Source organism: Bombina bombina, chromosome 5 (assembly GCF_027579735.1).
Source record: "Bombina bombina isolate aBomBom1 chromosome 5, aBomBom1.pri, whole genome shotgun sequence".
NCBI lineage: Eukaryota > Metazoa > Chordata > Amphibia > Anura > Bombinatoridae > Bombina > Bombina bombina.
In genome coordinates this window covers 55,986,885-56,008,857 of record NC_069503.1, presented here as the reverse complement: position 1 = coordinate 56,008,857, position 21,973 = coordinate 55,986,885, and the positions used below count along the sequence as shown (strand labels likewise).

The window sequence follows — 21,973 nt, the reverse complement described above, 5'->3', positions numbered from 1 at the left end:
AATATTAATTAAATAAATCTAAATAATATTTCTATTATGAACTAAATGAATCCTATTTAAAACTTAATTCTTACCTATAAAATAAACCCTAATATAGCAACAATATAAATAATAATTATATTGTAGCTATGTTAGGATTTATTTTTATTTTACAGGTAACTTTCAATTTATTTTAACTAGGTACAATAGCTATTAAATAGTTATTAACTATTTAATAGCTTACCTAGCTATAATAAAGAGAAATTTACCTGTAAAATAAAAACTAACCTAAGTTACAATTACACCTAACACTACACTATACTTAAATAAATTATTCCTATTTAAAACTAAATACTTACCTGTAAAAAAAAAACCTAAGATAGCTACAATATAATTAATAATTACATTGTAGCTATCTTAGGATTTATATTTATTTTACAGGCAACTTTGTATTTATTTTAGCTAGTTAGAATAGTTATTAAATAGTTATTAACTATTTAATAACTACCTAGCTAAAAGAAATACAAAATTACCTGTAAAATAAATCCTAACCTAAGTTACAATTAAACCTAACACTACACTATCATTAAATAAATTAAATAAATTAAATACAAATAACTACAATTAAATACAATTACATAAACTAACTAAAGTACAAAAAATAAAAAAAGCTAAGTTACAAAAAATAAAAAAAATAAGTTACAAACATTTAAAAAATATTACAACAATTTTAAGATAATTACACCTAATCTAAGCCCCCTAATAAAATAACAAAGCCCCCCAAAATAAAAAAAATCCCTACCCTATTCTACATTAAAAAATTTCAAAGCTCTTTTACCTTACCAGCCCTTAAAAGGGCCTTTTGTGGGGCATGCCCCAAATAATTCAGCTCTTTTGCCTGTAAAAGAAAAATACAACCCCCCAACATTAAAACCCACCACCCACATACCCCTAATCTAACCCAAATCCCCCTTAAAATAACCTAACACTAATCCCCTGAAGATCATCCTACCTTAAGTCGTCTTCACTCAGCCGAGCCACCGATGGAACTGAAGAGGAGATCCGGAGCGGCAGAAGTGATCCTCCAAGGGGCGCTGAATAAATCTTCCATCCGATGAAGTGATCCTCCAGGCGGCGCTGAAGAAGTCTTCTATCCGGGCGATGTCATCTTCCAAGCGGGGTCTTCAATCTTCATCCCGCCGACGCGGAACATCCTTCTTTCCCGACGGACTACCGACGAATGAAGGCTCCTTTAAGGGATGTCATCCAAGATGGTGTCCCTTCAATTCAGATTGGCTGATAGGATTCTATCAGCCAATCGGAATTAAGGTAGGAAAAATCTGATTGGCTGATTGAATCAGCCAATCAGATTGAAGTTCAATCCGATTGGCTGATTGAATCAGCCAATCAGATTGAGCTTGCATTCTATTGGCTGATCCGATCAGCCAATCGGATTGAACTTCAATCTGATTGGCTGATTCAATCAGCCAATCAGATTTTCCTACCTTAATTCCGATTGGCTGATAGAATCCTATCAGCCAATCGGAATTGAAGGGACGCCATCTTGGATGACGTCCCTTAAAGGAGCCTTCATTCGTCGGTAGTCCGTCGGGAAAGAAGGATGTTCCGCGTCGGCGGGATGAAGATTGAAGACCCCGCTTGGAAGATGACATCGCCCGGATAGAAGACTTCTTCAGCGCCGCTTGGAAGATGACATCGCCCGGATAGAAGACTTCTTCAGCGTCGCCTGGAGGATCACTTCATCGGATGGAGATTTCTTCAGCGCCCCTTGGAGGATCACTTCTGCCGCTCCGGATCTCCTCTTGAGTTCCATCGGTGGCTCGGCTGAGTGAAGACGACTAAAGGTAGGATGATCTTCAGGGGATTAGTGTTAGGTTATTTTAAGGGGGGTTTGGGTTAGATTAGGGGTATGTGGGTGGTGGGTTTTAATGTTGGGGTGGGGTTGTATTTTTCTTTTACAGGCAAAAGAGATGAATTCTTTGGGGCATGCCCCACAAAAAGGCCCTTTTAAGGGCTGGTAAGGTAAAAGAGCTTTGAACTTTTTTAATGTAGAATAGGGTAGGGAAGTTTTTTATTTTGGGGGGCTTTGTTATTTTATTAGGGGGCTTAGATTAGGTGTAATTAGCTTAAAATTGTTGTAATATTTTTAACCTATTTTTTTATTTTTTGTAACTTGTACTTTAGTTAGTTTATGTAATTGTATTTAATTGTAGTTATTTGTATTTAATTTATTTAATGATAGTGTAGTGTTAGGTTTAATTGTAACTTAGGTTAGGATTTATTTTACAGGTAATTTTGTATTTCTTTTAGCTAGGTAGTTATTAAATAGTTAATAACTATTTAATAACTATTCTAACTAGCTAAAATAAATACAAAGTTGCCTGTAAAATAAATATAAATCCTAAAATAGGTACAATGTAATTATTAATTACATTGTAGCTATCTTAGGGTTTATTTTACAGGTAAGTATTTAGTTTTAAATAGGAATAATTTATTTAAGTATAGTGTAGTGTTAGGTGTAATTGTAACTTAGGTTAGTTTTTATTTTACAGGTAAATTTCTCTTTATTTTAGCTAGGTAAGCTATTAAATAGTTAATAACTATTTAATAGCTATTGTACCTAGTTAAAATAAATTGAAAGTTACCTATAAAATAAAAATAAATCCTAAGATAGCTACAATAAAATTATTATTCATATTGTAGCTATATTAGGGTTTATTTTAAAGGTAAGTATTTAGTTTTAAATAGGATTAATTTAGTTAATAATAGAAATATTTTTTAGATTTATTTAATTAATATTTAAGTTAGGGGGTGTTAGGGTTAGTGTTAGACTTAGGTTTAGGGGTTAATCATTTTATTACAGTGGCGGCGGTGTAGTGGGGGGCAGGATAGGGGTTAATAAATGTATTATAGGTGGTGACGGTGTAGGGGGGGCAGATTAGGGGTTAATAAATTTAATATAGGTTGTGGCAGGGTCCGGGAGCGACGGTTTAGGGGTTAATACATTTATTATAGTTGCGGCGGGGTGAGGGAGCGGCGGTTTAGGGGTTAATATGTATAGAGTAGCTTTAGGTGGGTTCCAGGAGCGGCGGTTTAGGGGTTAACATATTTATTATAGTGGCGGTGGGCTCCGGGAGTGGCGGTTTAGGGGTTAACATATTTATTATAGTGGCGGTGGGCTCCGGGAGCGGCGGTTTAGGTGGTAATAACTTTATTTAGTTGCGGCGGTGTAGGGGGGGACAGATTAGGGGTGTTTAGACTCGGGGTACATGTTAGGTGCAGACATCTCCCATAGGAATCAATGGGATGTCTGTCAGCAGCGAACTTGTACTTTCGCTATGGTCAGACTCCCATTGATTCCTATGGGAATCCGCCGCCTCCAGGGCAGCGGATTGAAAACCAGGTACGCTGGGCCGTAAAAGTGCCGAGCGTACCTGCTAGTTTTTTGATAACTAGCAAAAGTAGTCAGATTGTGCCGCACTTGTGTGCGGAACATCTGGAGTGACGTAAGAATCGATCTGAGTCCGGCGGATCGAAGCTTACGTCACAAAATTCTACTTTTGCCGGTCTCTAGCCTTTGATAACTAAGGCGAATCAGCCTCGCCACAAATACGCTGCGGAATTCCAGCGTATTTGAGGTTGACGGCTTGATAACTAGGCCCCAATGAAGGGACAACAATTTCTCTACTAATGTTGTTAGAATTCACAACCTTAGGTAAAAATTGAAATGAAGTCCGCAACACCGCCTTATCCTGATGAAAAATCAGAAAAGGAGATTCACAAGAAAGAGCAGATAACTCAGAAACTCTTCTAGTAGAAGAGATGGCCAAAAGGAACAAAACTTTCCAAGAAAGTAATTTAATATCCAGAGAATGCATAGGTTCAAACGGAGGAGCCTGTAAAGCCCTCAGAACCAAATTAAGACTCCAAGGAGGAGAGATTGACTTAATGACAGGTTTGATACGAACCAAAGCCTGTACAAAACAATGAATATCAGGAAGATTAGCAATCTTTCTGTGAAAAAGAACAGAAAGAGCAGAGATTTGTCCTTTCAAAGAACTTGCAGACAAACCTTTATCCAAACCATCCTGAAGAAACTGTAAAATTCTAGGAATTCTAAAAGAATGCCAGGAGAATTAATGAGAACACCAAGAAATGTAAGTCTACCATACTCGATAATAAATCTTCCTAGACACAGATTTACGAGCCTGTAACATAGTATTAATTACTGAGTCAGAGAAACCTCTATGACTAAGAATCAAGCGTTCAATTTCCATACCTTAAATTTAATGATTTGAGATCCTGATGGAAAAATGTGCCTTGAGATAGAAGGTCTGGTCTTAACGGATGTGTCCAAGGTTGGCAACTGGCCATCCGAATGAGATCCGCATACAAAAACCTGTGAGGCCATGCTGGAGCCACCAGCAGTACAAACGAACGTTCCATTAGAATTTTGGAAATCACTTTTGGAAGAAGAACTAGAGGCGGAAAGATATAGGCAGGATGATAATTCCAAGTAAGCGACAACGCGTCCACTGCTTCCGCCTGAGGATCCCTGGATCTGGACAGATACCTGGGAAGTTTCTTGTTTAGATGAGAGGCCATCAGATCTATTTCTGGAAGTCCCCAAATTTGAACAATCTGAAGAAATACCTCTGGGTGAAGAGACCATTCGCCCGGATGTAACGTCTGGCGACTGAGATAATCCACATCCCAATTGTCTACACCTGGGATGTGATCCACAGAAATTAGACAGGAGCTGGATTCCGCCCATACAAGTATCCGAGATACTTCTGTCATAGCTTGAGGACTGTGAGTCCCACCTTGATGATTGACATACGCCACGGTTGTGACATTGTCTATCTGAAAACAAATAAACGATTCTCTCTTCAGAAGCGGCCAGAACTGAAGAGCTCTGAAAATCACACGGAGTTCCAAAATGTTGATTGGCAATCTCACCTCCTGAGATTCCCAAACCCCCTGCGCTGTCAGAGATTCCCATACAGCTCCTCAACCTGAAAGACTCGCATCTGTTGAGATTACAGTCCAGGTTGGACGAACGAAAGAGGCCCCTTGAATTAGACGCTGGTGATTCAACCACCAAGTCAGAGAAGATCGAACATTGGGATTTAAGGATATTATTTGTGATATCTTTGTATAATCCCTGCACCACTGGTTCAGCATACAAAGCTGAAGAGGTCTCATGTGAAAACGAGCAAAGGGGATCGCGTCCGATGCAGCAGTCATGAGACCTAAAATTTCCATGCAAAAAGCTACCGAAGGGAATGATTGAGACTGAAGGTTTCAACAAGCTGAAACCAACTTCAGACGTCTCTTTTCTGTTAGAGACAAAGTCATGGACACTGAATCTATTTGAAAGCCCAAAAAGGTTACCTTTGTCTGCAGAATCAAAGAACTCTTTGGTAAATTGATCCTCCAACCATGTCTTTAAAGAAACGACACAAGTTGATTCGTATGAAATTCTGCAGAATGTAAAGACTGAGCAAGTACCAAGAAAGGAAATACCGCAATACCCTGTTCTCTGATTACAGAGAGAAGGGCACCGAGAACCTTTGAAAAGTTCCTTGGAGCTGTTACTAGGCCAAATGGAAGGGCAACAAACTGGTAATGCTTGTCTAGAAAGAGAATCTCAGAAACTGATAGTGATCTGGATGAATTGGAATATGAAGATATGCATCCTGTAAATCTATTGTGGACATATAATGCCCTTGCTGAACAAAAGGCAGAATAGTCCTTATAGTCACCATTTTGAAAGTTGGTATAATTACATAACAATTCAATATGTTTAGATCCAGAACTGGTCTGAAGGAATTCTCCTTCTTTGGTACAATGAATAGATTTGAGTAAAACCCCAGACCCCGTTGTAGAACTGGAACTGGCACAATTACCCCAGCCAACTCTAGATCTGAAACACATTTCAGAAACGCCTGAGCCTTCACTGGGTTTACTGGAATGCGAGAGAAAAAAAAATCTTCTCACAGGTGGCCTCACCTTGAAACCCATTCTGTACCCTTGAGAAACAATGTTCTGAATCCAAAGACTGTGAATCGAATCGATCCAAATATCTTTAAAAAATCGTAACCTGCCCCCCTAAAAGCTGTGCTGGAATGAGGGCCGCACCTTCATGCGGATTTGGGAGCTGGTTTTGACTTTCTAAAAGGCTTGGATTTATTCCAGACTGGAGAAGGTTTCCAAACGGAAACCGTTCCTTTAGGGGAAGGGTCAGGCTTCTGTTCCTTATTCTGACGAAAGGAACGAAAACGATTAGCAGCCCTGTATTTACCTTTAGATTTTTTGTCTTGAGGCAAAAAGGTTCCTTTCCCCCCAGTAACAGTTGAATTAATAGAATCCAACTGTGAACCAAACAATTTATTACCTTGGAAAGAAAGAGAAAGCAAAGTGGACTTAGAAGTCATATCTGCATTCCAAGATTTAAGCCATAAAGCTCTTCTAGCTAAAATAGCTAAAGACATATACCTGACATCAATTCTAATGATATCAAAAATGGCATCACAAATAAAGTTATTAGCATGTTGAAGAAGTTTAACAATGCTATAAGCATTATGGTCTGACACTTGTTGCGCTAAAGCCTCCAACCAGAAAGTGGAAGCTGCAGCAACATCAGCCAAAGAAATAGCAGGTCTAAGAAGATTACCTGAACATAAATAAGCTCTCCTTAGAAAGGATTCAAGCTTTCTATCTAAAGGATCCTTAAAGGAAGTACTATCTGCCATAGGAATAGTAGCACGTTTAGCAAGAGTAGAGATAGCCCCATCAACTTTAGGGATTTTGTCCCAAAACTCTAATCTATCAGATGGCACAGGGTACAATTTCTTAAACCTTTGAGAAGGAGTAAACGAAGTACCCAGATTATTCCATTCCCTAGAAATAACCTCTGAAATAGCATCAGGAACTGGAAAAACTTCTGGAATAACTACATGAGGTTTGAAAACCGAATTTAAACGCTTAGTAGATTTAGTATCAAGAGGACTAGACTCCTCCATATCTAATGCAATTAACACTTCTTTAAGTAAAGAACGAATAAACTCCATCTTAAATAAATATGAAGATTTATCAGTGTCAATATATGAGGCAGAATCTTCTGAACCAGATAGATCCTCATCAGAAACAGATAAGTCAGAATGATGGCGGTCACTTAAAAATTCATCTGAAATATGAGAAGTTTTAAAAGACCTTTTACGTTTACTGGAAGGAGGAATAACAGACAGAGCCTTCCTAATAGATTTAGAAACAAATTATTTTCCATTAACAGGGACATCCTGAACATTAGATGTTGAAGGAACAACAACAGGTAATGGATTATTACTAATGGAAACACAATCTGCATTAGAAAGTTTATCATGACAGTTATCACAAACTACAGCCGGAGGAACAGTTACCAAAAGTTTACAACAGATGCACTTAACGTTGGTAGAACCAGCATCAGGCAGCGTCTTTCCAGAAGTAGATTCTGATCCAGGGTCAGATAGAGACATCTTGCAATATGTAATAGAAAAAAACAACATATAAAGCAAAATTATCAAATTCCTTAAATGACAGTTTCAGGAATGGGAAAAAATGCCAAAATGAACAAGCCTCTAGCAACCAGAAGCAATGAAAAATGAGACTGAAATAATGTGAAAAAAAGGTGGAGACAAGAATAATGCCCACATTTTTTGGCGCCAAAAATGACACCCACATTATTGGCGCCAAGTACAACGCCCATATTTTTTGGCGCCAAGTATGACGCCACATCCTATGACGCCGAAAAAAACGACGCCCACATTTTTGGCGCAAAAAAAGTCTGAACACGTATACGTCAAAAAATGACACAACCACGACAACATTTTTTGCGCCAAAAAAGTCCACCCAAAAATGATGCAATAAATTGTAGCATTTTCAACACCCGCGAGCCTAACAGCCCACAGGGAAAAAAGTCAATTGAAAATTTTTTAAAGGTAAGAAAAAAATAATTATTCATATGCATTATCCCAATAATTAAACTGACTGTCTGAAAGAAGCAATACTGAATATCCTGAATCATGGCAAATATAAGTTTAAAGACATATATTTAGAACTTTACATATAAAGTGCCCAACCATAGCTTAGAGTGTCATAATAAAATAAGATTTACTTACCCTAAGACACTCATCTACATATAGTAGATAGCCAAACCAGTACTGAAACGAGAATCAGTAGAGGTAATGGTATATAAGAGTATATCGTCGATCTGAAAAGGGAGGTAGGAGAAGAAATCTCTACGACCGATAACAGAGAACCTATGAAATAGATCCCCTAGAGGAAGACCATTGTATTCAAATAGGCAATACTCTCTTCACATCCCTCTGACATTCACTGCACTCTGAGAGGAAAACCGGGCTCCAGCCTGCTGCGAAGCACATATCAACGTAGAATCTAGCACAAACTTACTTCACCACCTCCATGGGAGCCAAAGTTTGTAAAACTGAATTGTGGGTGTGGTGAGGGGTGTATTTATAGGCATTTTGAGGTTTGGGAAACTTTGCCCCTCCTGGTAGGAATGTATATCCCATACGTCACTACCTCATGGACTCTTGCTAATTACATGAAAGAAAGGGTCTTTCCCTTGAAAGGAATATTTAGTAATTTTGTTTTGGACGACACATCGGCCGACCAAGATTTGAGCCAAAGCGATCTGCGCGCCATAATGGCAAAACCAGAATTTTTCACCACTAACTTAGCTAATTGCAAAGCGGCATCTGTGATAAAAGAATTAGCCAGCTTTAAAGCATTAATTCTATTCATGACTTCGTCATATGAAGTCTCCCTCTGGAGCAACTCCTCCAGCGCTTCAAACCAAAAAGCCGCTGCAGTAGTTACAGGAATAATGCAGGCAATAGGTTGGAGAAGGAAACCTTGTTGAACAAATATTTTCTTTAGTAAACCTTCTAATTTTTTATCCATAGGATCTTTGAAAGCACAACTGTCTTCTATTGGTATGGTTGTGCGCTTGGCTAGTGTTGAAACTGCCCCCTCTACCTTAGGGACCGTCTGCCACGCGTCCCGCCTGGGATCAGTTATAGGGAACATTTTCTTAAAGATATGGGGGGGAACAAAAGGTACACCTGGTCTCTCCCACTCCCTAGTCAAAATATCCGCCACTCTCTTTGGGATCGGAAACGCATCAGTGTATACAGGGACTTCTAGAAACTTGTCCATTTTACACAATTTCAGCACGCGGAGGTGTTCCAGCTTAAATTTAAACGCTAAGGAATCTGATTCTGCCCACTGAGAAACCTTTCCTGTGTCAGAAATTTCTCCCTCGGACAGCACATCCCTCACCGCCACATCAGAGTGTTGTGAGGGTACAACAAACAAACCCTCCAAAGCTTCTGATTGCTCATACTCTGTTCTTAAAACGCATTTTAGGAAAAACTGGCAGTTTGGATAGAAATGCCACAAGGGAATTATCCATGACTGCTGCTAATTGTTGTAATGTAATAGGAGCTTGCGCGGGCGTAACTGGTGTCAACACATGAGGAGAGGAAGGTGGACTATCCTCGTTACCTTCTGTCAAAGAATCATCTTGGGCTACATTTTTAAGTGTCACAGCATGGTCTTTAAAATGCATAGATACCTTAGCACACTTTAAACACAAATGTAAAGGGGGTTCCACCATGGCTATTAAACACATAGAGCAACGTCTATCTGTAGGCTCAGACATGTTAAACAGACTTAGACAGCACTCAAACACATAAATATACAATTTGATAAAAAAAACGGTACTGTGCCTTTAAATAATAAAAAGCACACACTTTTTTACTAAATCTTAAAAAATTATCCAATCTTTATGAAATTTTCACCATATGATCCTAATGCTTTGAAATGATTGCACAGTGAATTTCAAGTCAATTAACCCCTTAATGCCCAAACCGGAGCAACCTAAAGCTGACAACCGGTTAGCAAACTACAGCACCATGCCACAGCAATCTGCTGTGGCCCTACCTGCTCCCTGGGGATTAGTTTGATCGAAAATAAGCCTCTATGAAGTCCTCAAGTAATCTTTGGACCCTACACGTGAAGCTGCATGAAGCTGTCTGCAATATCAACTGCGCAACTGAGGCGCGAAATTTAGGCCCCCTCCCTCTCCACTCCGGAGTTGTGGGGCCTTCAAAAGCCTAAATAGGTGTCTAAATATATGCCATGTGGAATAAAACCCCATAAAACACATCCAAATGTAATAAAAACTTGTATAATGATCAGATTTTTATTATAAAATAATCGATTGCCCCTTAACAGTGTCCACCAGTGTTTGAGCCCTTTTAATTAAGCCTTCCTTCTATACTGAGTCTCGGAATATGGCTTACCTTCCCCACATGGGGATTCTTGTCAGTCTTCTAGCATTACTAAGTCTTGACTAGAAAAAAATGACTAAACATACCTTATAGCAGTTAAGCCTGCAAACTGTTCCCCCGAACTGAAGTTTTCTGGTACTCCTCAGTCCTGTGTGGGAACAGCAGTGGATTTTAGTTACAACATGCTAAAATCGTTTTCCTCTCAGCAGAATTCTTCATCACTTTCTACCAGAGAGTAAATAGTACAAACCGGCACTATTTAAAAATAACAAACTTTTGATTGAAGATATAAAAACTACAAATCTAATACCACATTCACTTTACCCTCCCGTGGAGATGCTACTTGTTAGAGCGGTAAAGAGAATGACTGGGGGGCAGAGCCAGAGGGGGAGCTATATGGACAGCTCTGCTGTGTGCTCTCTTTGCCACTTCCTGTAGGGATTGAGAATATCCCACAAGTAAGGATGAATCCGTGGACTGGATACACCTTGCAAGTGAAAGATATATATCTCGTCTTGTTGTGTTGCTGGTGAATAAGTGAAAAATCTAATACTGAAAAAAACCTGATTGGTGCAAAAGGAGTAGGTGTAACCAATACTAACTTTGGTCTTATTCTAAAGGACTGTGATACGATATTATCTTGTCAAGTAATATTTTCCAAAAAATTGTATAAAACCTATTGTGTACAAATCAATATAAATATGAAATCATAAAACCCCCACAGTAATGTCCAGCAAACAAAAACAAACGGTGGATAGAATCGCTGTCACAATCAGCAAATATGTAAGGCAGCTTCGCTCCAAACCGGTGGTGAGTCGGATGATCTGTAAAATTGAAAGCGAAAAAGAGAGAGCGCCTAATGGTGTGATATCGTCTGGGACCAGGTAGATATAATCATTAACATCATCAGCCAAATGGATACTCACAAAAGGGTGGGCACTCAAAAGTAGTGCATGCAGGCAGGCTGACCTTTATACAGCAGTCAGTACGCTGAATATGTGGAATTCGTGTTGGAGATCTGTTGTAATAGAAAAGGAAGAGAGCGCCTAATAGTGCAATAACGTCTGAACCCAGGCAGACACAGACAAAACAGCAGTAACAACAAGATGGATACTCACAAAAGAGTTGGCACTCACAAGTAGTGCATTCAGGCAGGCTGACCTTAATACAGCAGTCAGTACGCTGAAATATTGGGATTCGTATCCCTCTGGCCGATAGTATGGTTGTTTGAAACCTTTGTCAGCTTGGGCTTGTCCTCCGCACACAGCGTGTGCACTCGATCAGCGTCTGCAACTCAGCTGTTCTGTGATGAACGGTAATCTTCTGAATGTGATGTGGGTAGTCCCAATAGTATACCTGAAGCTGTGTGATAGCTCAGAGTGTATAGAATGTGGAATGATTGTTAGTCCATTATGGTCATGGCAAGGAAAAAAGAAAAGAAAAGCTTAAAAAATGTTTTAAAACAAAAAGGCTTAAAAAAGGAAGTCAGCGGACAAATGCTAGGTGATTAATATTAAAAAAGTATTTATTTGGAGCTAAATACAATGCGTTTCTCGGCCGTAATGCTCACTGGCCGTTTCCTCAGGTAAGAATAAAGGTGTAGCGGGAAAAGACATTTAAAAAACACATAGAACGATCATGATTGGGTGGAACATCCACCAATAAAAACACCATGCCTTTGTTGTATATTAGAAACAATGTCACACTGACAACCAAGTAAAATACATTTGTTGCTTACGAATAAAAAACAACTAAATATATGCAAATTTAAAACATTAAACTATGTAACAATTTAAAACGATCTGATGGCAAATTAATTAAAATAAGTTTTACTGAACTACGTGTGTGCATTTGAAATGTGCAATATATTCAGCGATTGTTCCGGCTATGAAGAAGATTAAACTATGAGTCAAATGAACAATCTGAGTACACGTACTTGTAAAAATGTATTTTTGATGTGCTAAATGTACAAATCTAAAATGTACAATATACTAAGCAGTTGTGCGAGCTGTATTGCAATAATATTAAAATATAAATACTGATACACTTTTGTGCTGTGAAAGAAGGTCTGAAAAAAGAGGATATAGTCCATCTAAAAAAAGAATCTTGAAAGTGGCATAATGAAATGAATAGGATAGACTTATTACGAACTGGATGTAGTAAAACTGGTTGTATTGATTAATGATAAATATTACAATATGGAAATGACGGGGAAAAAATATATACATATATATGTGCATATATATTTAATTGTAATGGGAGCCCTGACATATGAAACTGGTTGGTTGTGATTTTAATATCATTCAATGGGATAAGAATAAACAAATGAATAAGAATAAAACTTAATCGTTATTAGATGATAAATAAAATTCCTTAATGGTTGGTCTGATGACTATTTTATTGTTAATCTAATGATTGGCTGAAAAATGGCTCATAATGGTATAACATAAGATACAATAAGAGCTATTGTTGTAAACAAAAGTTATCATGATAGCATAACAATAGTTGTGGACAACTCCTTGTGCTAAACTTGTTAGTTGAACGCTGCCAAATCTAAGTTTGAATTCAAGCCTGATGGCCATAGGGTATTAAGTTTGTGAATCCAGAAGGTTTCACATTGTCTTAATTTGATAATTCTATTGTAATCTGTTGAAGGAGGTACATAATCTATAGGATAAAATTTGTAAATTTCAGGGTTGCCTTGGTGCTTGTAAAGGCAATGTTCTGGTATGCTAGGTTTGACTTTTTTCTTTTTACAATTTTTACAATTGTGTAAATGTTCTCCCCACCGTGTTTTGGCCTTTCTTGAGGTGCGACCCACATATTGAACCCCACAGACGCATTCAAGGACATAGACTATGAAGATAGAATTGCAATTTAGAAATTTCTTTATGGGAAAAGTTTCACCAATGGTCATAGAAGAAAAAGTCTTCTTACCAGATGGTATATATTTACACGTATTACAGCCTCTTTTTCCACATTTATAGACTCCTGTATGACTTAAAAAAGTCGTTTTGTTGGTGGATGTTTTAGTGGAAATTGTATGTTTAACTTTTTTGCTGGGAGCTAGCTTGCTCCTCAGAGTTGGAGCTCTAGTGTATATAATTTTGGGATAACTATCTACAAGATTCTTTAAGATAGGATCTTTTAATATAATCGGCCAATGTTTGTTTAAAATCTGTCTAATCTGTTTATAATTATTATTATATTGAGTGATAAACAATGGACTTGCAGAAAAAGTGTTTTTCCTCTTTTTCTTTGATGGTTCTGTTTTTGTTAAGTAAAGTATCTGTGTCTAAAAGTCTAGCTTTATCTCTACATGAGATCAAAAGATCATTGGGGTATCCTTTGCCCAGGAATCTTTGATGGATAATTTTACTCTGTGAGTCAAAAAATTCCAACGATGAACAATTACGTCTAATCCTCTCAAATTGGCTGAAAGGGATGTTTGATAGCCAACTTTTGTGATGGTTGCTGTTATAATTTAAATAGCTGTTACTATCCACTTTCTTGAAAAATGTTTTTGAACAAAGATTCCCTGATTGGTCCCAACTCAGTGTGAGATCTAAAAAGTATATGGTTTGCTTGTTAATGTCAGCAGAGAAAGACAAGCCAAATTCATTTTCATTGAGAGAAGCGTCAAAAACCGTTGCTGAGGAAAAATCAACTCTCCATAAAAAATCAAATCATCAATGTAGCGGCCATAGAATAGTGGATAGTAACAGCTATTTAAATTATAACAGCAACCATCACAAAAGTTGGCTATCAAACATCCCTTTCAGCCAATTTGAGAGGATTAGACGTAATTGTTCATAGTTGTAATTTTTTGACTCACAGAGTAAAATTATCCATCAAAGATTCCTGGACAAAGGATACCCCAATGATCTTTTGATCTCATGTAGAGATAAAGCTAGACTTTTAGACACAGATACTTTACTTAACAAAAACAGAACCATCAAATAAAAAGAGAAAAACACTTTTTCTGCAAGTCCATTGTTTATCACTCAATATAATAATAATTATAAAGATTTTAAACAAACAGACAGATTTTAAACAAACATTGGCCGATTATATTAAAAGATCCTATCTTAAAGAATCTTGTAGATAGTTATCCCAAAATTGAATACACTAGAGCTCCAACTCTGAGGAGCAAGCTAGCTCCCAGCAAAAAAGTTAAACATACAATTTCCAATAAAACATCCACCAACAAAATGACTTTTTTAAGTCATACAGGAGTCTATAAATGTGGAAAAAGAGGCTGTAATACGTGTAAATATATACCATCTGGTAAGAAGACTTTCTTCTATGACTACTGGTGAAACTTTTCCCATAAAGAAATTTCTAAATTGCAATTCTATCTTCATAGTCTTTGTCCTTGAATGCGTCTGTGGGGTTCAATATGTGGGTCGCACCTCAAGAAAGGCCAAAACACGGTGGGGAGAACATTTACGCAATTGTACAAATTGTAAAAAGAAAAAAGTCAAACATAGCATACCAGAACATTGCTTTTACAAGCACCAAGGCAATCCTGAAATTTACAAATTTTATCCTATAGATTATGTACCTCCTTCAACAGATTACAATAGAATGATCAAATTAAGACAATGTGAAACCTTCTGAATTCACAAACTTAATACCCTATAGCCATCAGGCTTGACTTCAAACTTAGGTTTGGCAGTGTTCAACTAACAAGTTTAGCACAAGGAGTTGTCCACAACTATTGTTATGCTAATAATAAGTCTATCCTATTCATTTCATTATGCCACTTTCAAGATTCTTTGTTTAGATGGACTATATCCTCTTTTTTCAGACCTTTTTTCAGAGCACAAAAGTGCATCAGTATTTATATTTTAATATTATTGCAATACAGCTCGCACAACTGCTTAGTATATTGTACATTTTAGATTTGTACATTTAGCACATTAAAAATACATTTTTACAAGTACGTGTACTCAGATTGTTCATTTGACTCATAGTTTAATCTTTTTCATAGCCGGAACAATCACTGAATATATTGCACATTTCAAATGCACACACGTAGTTCAGTTAAACTTATTTTAATTAATTTGCCATCAGATCGTTTTAAATTGTTACATAGTTTTATGTTTTGAATTTGCAAATATTTAGTTGTTTTTTATTAGTAAGCAACAAATGTATTTTACTTGATTGTCAGTGTGACATTGTTTCTAATATACAACAAATGCATGGTGTTTTTTGTTGGTGGATGTTCCACCCAATCATGATCGTTCTATGTGTTTTAAAATGTCTTTTCCTGCTACACCTTTATTCTTACCTGAGGAAACGGCCAGTGAGCATTACGGCCGAGAAACGCGTTGTATTTAGCTCCAAATAAATACTTTTTTAATATTAATCACCTAGCATTTGTCCGCTGACTTCCTTTTTTAAGCCTTTTTGTTTTAAAACATTTTTTAAGCTTTTCTTTTTTTCCTTGCCATGACCATAATGGACTAACAATCATTCCACATTGTATACACTCTGAGCTATCACACAGCTTCAGGTATACTATTGGGATTACCCACATCACATTCAGAAGATTACCGTTCATCACAGACAGCTGAGTTGCAGACGCTGATCGAGTGCACACGCTGTGTGCGGAGGACAAGCCCGAGCTGACAAAGGTTTCAAACAACAATACTATCGGCCAGAGGGATACAAATCCCAATATTTCAGCGTACTGACTGCTGTGTTAAGGTCAGCCTGCCTGAATGCACTACTTGCGAGTGCCAACTCTTTTGTGAGTATCCATCTTGTTGTTACTGCTGTTTTGTCTGTGTCTGCCTGGGTTCAGACGTTATTGCACTATTAGGCGCTTTCTTCCTTTTCTATTACAACAGATCTCCAACACGAATTCCACATATTCAGCGTACTGACTGCTGTATAAAGGTCAGCCTGCCTGCATGCACTACTTTTGAGTGCCCACCCTTTTGTGAGTATCCATTTGGCTGATGATGTTAATGATTATATCTACCTGGTCCCAGACGATATCACACCATTAGGCGCTCTCTCTTTTTTGCTTTCAATTTTAATATCTATTTTACTCACCTAACCCATTTGAGTTCATGCTGATAACAGGCTCCAACATCAATACCTGATATCTCTCAGTGTTGTGGCCGTGTCTGTAAAAAGTATATTAAATGCTTTAGACAGATAATAATAAATAATGGTTCTGATTAACTGTACGTATGGTATAATTAAAGGCACACATAACAATTCATATGATGCAGATTAGGTTATTACATATGAGATGATTTACCACAAGCATTTAGTACAGTAAACTATGTGGGTGTTATAATTGCCCCTTATATATTAATCTTCCCAGATCTATACAACATAATGGTAGAAAATCTATTTAAGTGGGGCCATATCACAAATTTACAAATATATTATAATTTTTATTTTCTATCATTTATATGAAACAATATTTTCTCCTGAAAGAAATGTTTAAAATCAGTTTAAAATATAAGTTAAATCGTATACTGCAGTATTGGTATTGTACTTCCTACTAATTCTCACTGTCAGACATTTTGTCATGTGCTCCACCCCCAGTCCTTTAACTTCTCTTGGTCAATACTGAGTTGTCTTAAATCACACTGCAAGATAGGCACTAAAATGTTCATTTCAATTGCTATCTTGGATAGAGTTAAGAAAAGAAAGATTTTTTTTGTTTACAAGGAGTGATAATATAATGAGATATGTTCTTTTGACAAATTCAGTCCATTTAAAAGGACCATAACATATAGAATTACAAAATCAACAAATGCATAATAAAAATACAATGCAATAAAACCTACTTCTCTTTTTAAAGTCATAGTAAATTGTTTTCTGATAAATGTAGTTCTGCACCTGTACCATGTGACAGCTATCAGCCAATGACAGACACATATTTTTATATAATGTGAACTCTTGCATATGCTAAGTAGGAGCCAGTGCCACATAACAGGTAATTTAAAAGGCTGTGTACAATTTGATAATGGAAATAAATTACAAACAGCAAACAGTTATTTTTTTTAATTAAATTGTTTTTATTGAATTTTTCAAAAATGAACACAACATGAATAACATTAGCACTTAACATTTGTGGAATATAGTCAAAGTAAAATATAAATACAAATTACAGTCACTGTTGATAACATAAATTAGAGGCACTATAATCAACGTAGCCGTGTGACCGTAAAGAAATGAAGGATATTTCTAAAGAGGGGGAAAAGTAGGAGAGGAAATAAGTTAAAGAAGGGGTGGAGGGGGAGGTCGGGGAGATGAGAAGAAGGTTTTGTGTCAAAGGTACTGGTTAGGTTATATTGTTGTTTTCTGGTCCCATATAAATATGATGTCTAAGATAAAATCAGCTTTACCTTGAAAGCAGTAGTGGAGTTTTTCCAAACAGAGAGAACATGATCACTTCCTTTAGCCACATTTGTAAGGTGGGTGTTATCGCTTTTATCCAAAATCTAGGTATTATATCTCTTGGCGCAATTATCATACATTGTAACAATTTCCTATGATACAGACAGGGGATTTGGGGGAGGTCATTGAGGAGTATTATGGAAGGGCGAATTTCGAGTGCTGTGCCTAATATTGAGTTAATGTGTAAGGTGAGGTTTTCTCAAAATGTTTTTATCTGAGGCAATGCCACAAGATATGGGAGAGTGCCTATTTCAACGCAATGTCTCCAACACAGTGAGGAGGCACCAGTGAAGATACTGTGGAGTCGTGGGGTGTGAGGTACCATCTTGATAGGATTTTGTAGTTAAGTTCTACAATGATTGGAGAGATGGATGCTTTCTTAGTCAATTTAAAGAATTTGCTTCATTGTTCTTCTGTAAACGTTTCTTGCAGTTGATTTTCCCACTTACTTATGTATAGGGGTTTATGTGTTGGGAAGCAGCCTCTAAGCATACTATAAATTAATACATAAGGATTCAAATGGTGTGATAGGTCTAACGAAATTTAGCTTATGTGGATTTATTTGGTTTGCGTGACGAATTTAAAGATATACAAACCATTTGTGAAAAGGTGTTCCTTTATGTTGTAAGTCATTTTGCGTTCTGAAATGTCCATCTTTAAACAGTGAAGATATTGGTAGTTGTAATTGATCGGTTATGGAGATTGTTTGTGTCAATTCTGGCTGGAGGAACAATGGATGTCCCCAGAGTGGGGTGAGAGGGGATATTTGGCTTGAGATTATGCAATTTAATTGGATGGTTTTGTCCCATGTTTTAAGTGTGCTTGCTACATAGTAGTTGGTGGTGCATGTTGTTGGTCTGTATCTTTTAGGGATCCAACACATCTCGCCCAAAGAAGGAAGATTGGGGAGCGCTGCTTCTAATTGGACCCATGGCTTAAAAGGGTTATGATTTCATGCAGCAATACGTGCTAGATGGGTAGCCCTAAAGTAGTCAGGTTGGGAATTCCTAGGCCACCATCTTCCCTGTTTAGGTATAAGGTCTGTTTTGCTACTCTTGGTCAGTGGTATGATCACATAAATGTTTATATTGTGTTATGAAACAGTGAGAGGGTAGATCAAGTGGGAGTACTTGAAATAGATAAAAGGTATTTTGGGAGCATTGTCATTTTTACAGCATTTACACGACCGATCCATGATAAATGGCCCTGTTAATGCCATGATTCTAAAAGCTTCTGGGTATCAGTTTGTAATGGAAGATAATTAAAATTGAATAGCTCTGTTAAGTCTGGTGTAATAGTGATGCCTAGATATCATATAGAGTTGGAGGTTGAGAATAGGATGTTTGAGGTTATATATGTGGTTTTGTCTGTCAGGTTAATGGGTAGGAGGGATGATTTGTCCATGTTGATGGAAAAAAGTTAGAGATTACTTTATATGTATCAAGTTCATTTAGGAGAGTGAGGATGGATATGCTTGGGGAGCCTATGGTGAAGATGATGTCTATGTACAGTAGGCATTTTTGTTCTATGGTGCCAAATTTCAGTCCTTTGATGTTTGGATTACATCGGATATGTGTAGCAAAAGTCTAAACTGTAAGAGCAAATAGGAGGGGTGATAGGGGGCAGCCCTGTAAGGTACTATTTTTAATGGAAAAATTTTTGGAAGTTGAGTCATTAGCAAGGATTACAGCAGTAGGGTTTGTGTATAGGGCCTTTATTCTTGTAACTAATTTGGTAGAGAACCCAAATTTTAACAAGGTGGAACACATGAACTCCCAGTCCACCTTGTCGAATACCTTCTCAGCATCCGTAGAGAGCAAAATAATTGGGGTTTTGCTATTATTGGAGTAATGTAGTTTGAAGTATACGAATGGAATTGTCTTTGGCTTCTCTGCTGGGGATAAAGCCCACCTGGTCAGTATGGATGAGGTAGGGTAGGACTTTATTTATACGGCTAGAATCTTAGCATATAGTTTTACATCTATGTTCAATAGGGATATTGGCCTATAGTTACCTACTTGATCAGGGCATTTGCCTGGTTTTAGAATCACTGATATGGTAGCCTCCAAGAGGTGTTAAGAGAGATTGCCAGTCTGGTCTATCGATTGGAATAGAGTAAAGAGTTGTGTGCTTAATTGTGTTTAAAGTAGATGGTAGAATTTGGGGGTGAAGTCACCTGGGCCTGGGGCTTTCCCTAGTGGGAGGGATTTTATAGCCATTAGAATTTCTTGTATATGGAATGGTTCGTCTAAAGTGGAGGAGTCTTCTGCTGTAAGGGATGGGAGGTTAATATGGGCTAGATAATCTTTAGCCTTTAGTCCTTTAGCATGGCTCTACTATCAAAAGAGGTGAGTCCCGTATGGCTTTTAAATGTTTTTAATAAATGTTTTGTATTTCTTTTTTTTGAGGAATCTAGCAAGCATGTGACCTTTTTTACTGCTTTCATCAAAAAAACTTTGCTTTCATGGTGAGGGAGCGCAAATGCGCATTTTTTAATTATATAATTGTTTAAAGTATATCTGTCCAGCTGTTGAAGGGAAGTCGGATTAAGTTTATGTGCCAGTTCGGATTGCATAAGTTTAGAGGTGAGAGTATTATATTGTGCAGTTCTTTGTTGATGTTGTCTCTTCGTGTGTTTGATGAGTTCCCCCTGTATATAGCATTTGTATGCTTCCCAATTGTTGGCGTTAGAAGTGTCTAGGGGATTATTAAAAGAAAAGAATTCAGCTGTTCTCTCCTTGATGTCCGTAAGGATGAGTGGGTCTGAAAATATAAGATCATTGAGCCTCCAGCTTGGACAGCTAAGTGGTATAGAGGACCAAGTAAATTGTTAATCACTGCACTTTGGTCTGACCATACAGTATGTGTTATCTTAGAATCTTTTAACTTAGATAGTGTGGTTTGGTCACAAAGTATGTAGTCAAGGCGGGAGTAGGAGTTTTGTGGATGTGAGAAGGTGTAGTCCCAAAAAGTGGGATGCGTAATCTGCCAGGTGTCATATAGTGGGAGGGTTTGGAGAGCATGCCAGTTAGCCTTTGTTCGTCTATTTCCCATATAAGATTTTCCAGTGGATGTATCTATTACTGGGTTGAGTGGAAAGTTAAAGTCTCCTCCTATAATAGTCAGGCCTTTAGCATTATCTATTAGTTGGTTAAGTGCCTTATGAAAAAACATAATTTATTCTTACCTGATCAATTTATTTCTTGACATGGTGAGTTCATAGATCATCTTGATTACTGTTGGGAATATCACTCCTGACCAGCAGGAGGGGGCAAAGAGCATCACAGTAAAAACTTTTAAATACCACTCCCCTATCCACAATCCCCAGTCATTCGACCTAAGGGAAAGGAGAAAGGAAATAATATAAGGTGCTGAGGTGCCTGAGGTTTATTAAAAAAAATAAACTGTCTAAAAAAAACACAGGGCGGGCCGTGGACTCACTGTGTCAAGAAAGAAAGAAATTTATCAGGTAAGAATAAATTATGTTTTCTTTCTAATGAAATGGTGAGTCCACAGATCATCTTAATTACTGTTGGGAACCAATACCCAAGTTAGAGGACACGGATGATGAGGGAGGGACAAGACAGGAAACCTTAACAGAAGGCACCACTGCTTGAAGAACCTTCCTCCCAAAATAAGCCTCTGCTGAAGCAAAAGTATCAAAATTGTAAAATTTAGAAAAAGTATGCTAAGATGACCAAGTCACAGCCTTGCAAAGCTGATCTACAGAAGCTCCATTTTTGAAGGCCCAAAAAGATGAAACAGCCCTTATGGAATGAGCCGTGATTCTCTCAGGAGGCTGCTGACCAGCAGTCTCATAAGCCAAGCGAATAACACTCCTCAACCAACAAGAAAGAGAAGTAGCCATAGCTTTCAGACCCTTATGCTTCCCAGAAACCAAAACAAATAAAGAAGAAGACTGGCGAAAATCGTTAGTCGCCTGCAAAAAAAAATAAAAAAATTCAATGCACGAACCACATCCAGGTTGGGCAACAAACACTCCTTATGAGAAGAAGGATTAGGACACAAAGGAGGAACAACAATCTCCTGAATAATATAAACCTTGAGAACAAAACCCAAGTCAGTACGCAGAACTATCTTATCAGAGTGAAAAATAAGAAAAGGCGATTCATAATGTAAGGCTGAAAGCTCTGAAACTCTTCAAGTCGAAGAAATAGCAACTAGAAACAAAA

At 37.5% G+C, this 21,973-nt stretch overlaps 1 protein-coding gene across 1 annotated transcript in view; it reads right to left on the bottom strand.

Moving 5' to 3' along the window:
- LOC128661304 (zinc finger protein 845-like) overlaps positions 1 to 21,973 on the bottom strand; it is a 271,855-nt gene that overhangs the window by 9,023 nt on the left and 240,859 nt on the right. Inside the window, exon 6 of the mRNA XM_053715575.1 lies at positions 16,419 to 16,492. Coding sequence (XP_053571550.1) covers positions 16,419 to 16,492 — 74 coding nt within the window. The remainder of the gene's footprint in view (positions 1 to 16,418; positions 16,493 to 21,973) is intronic.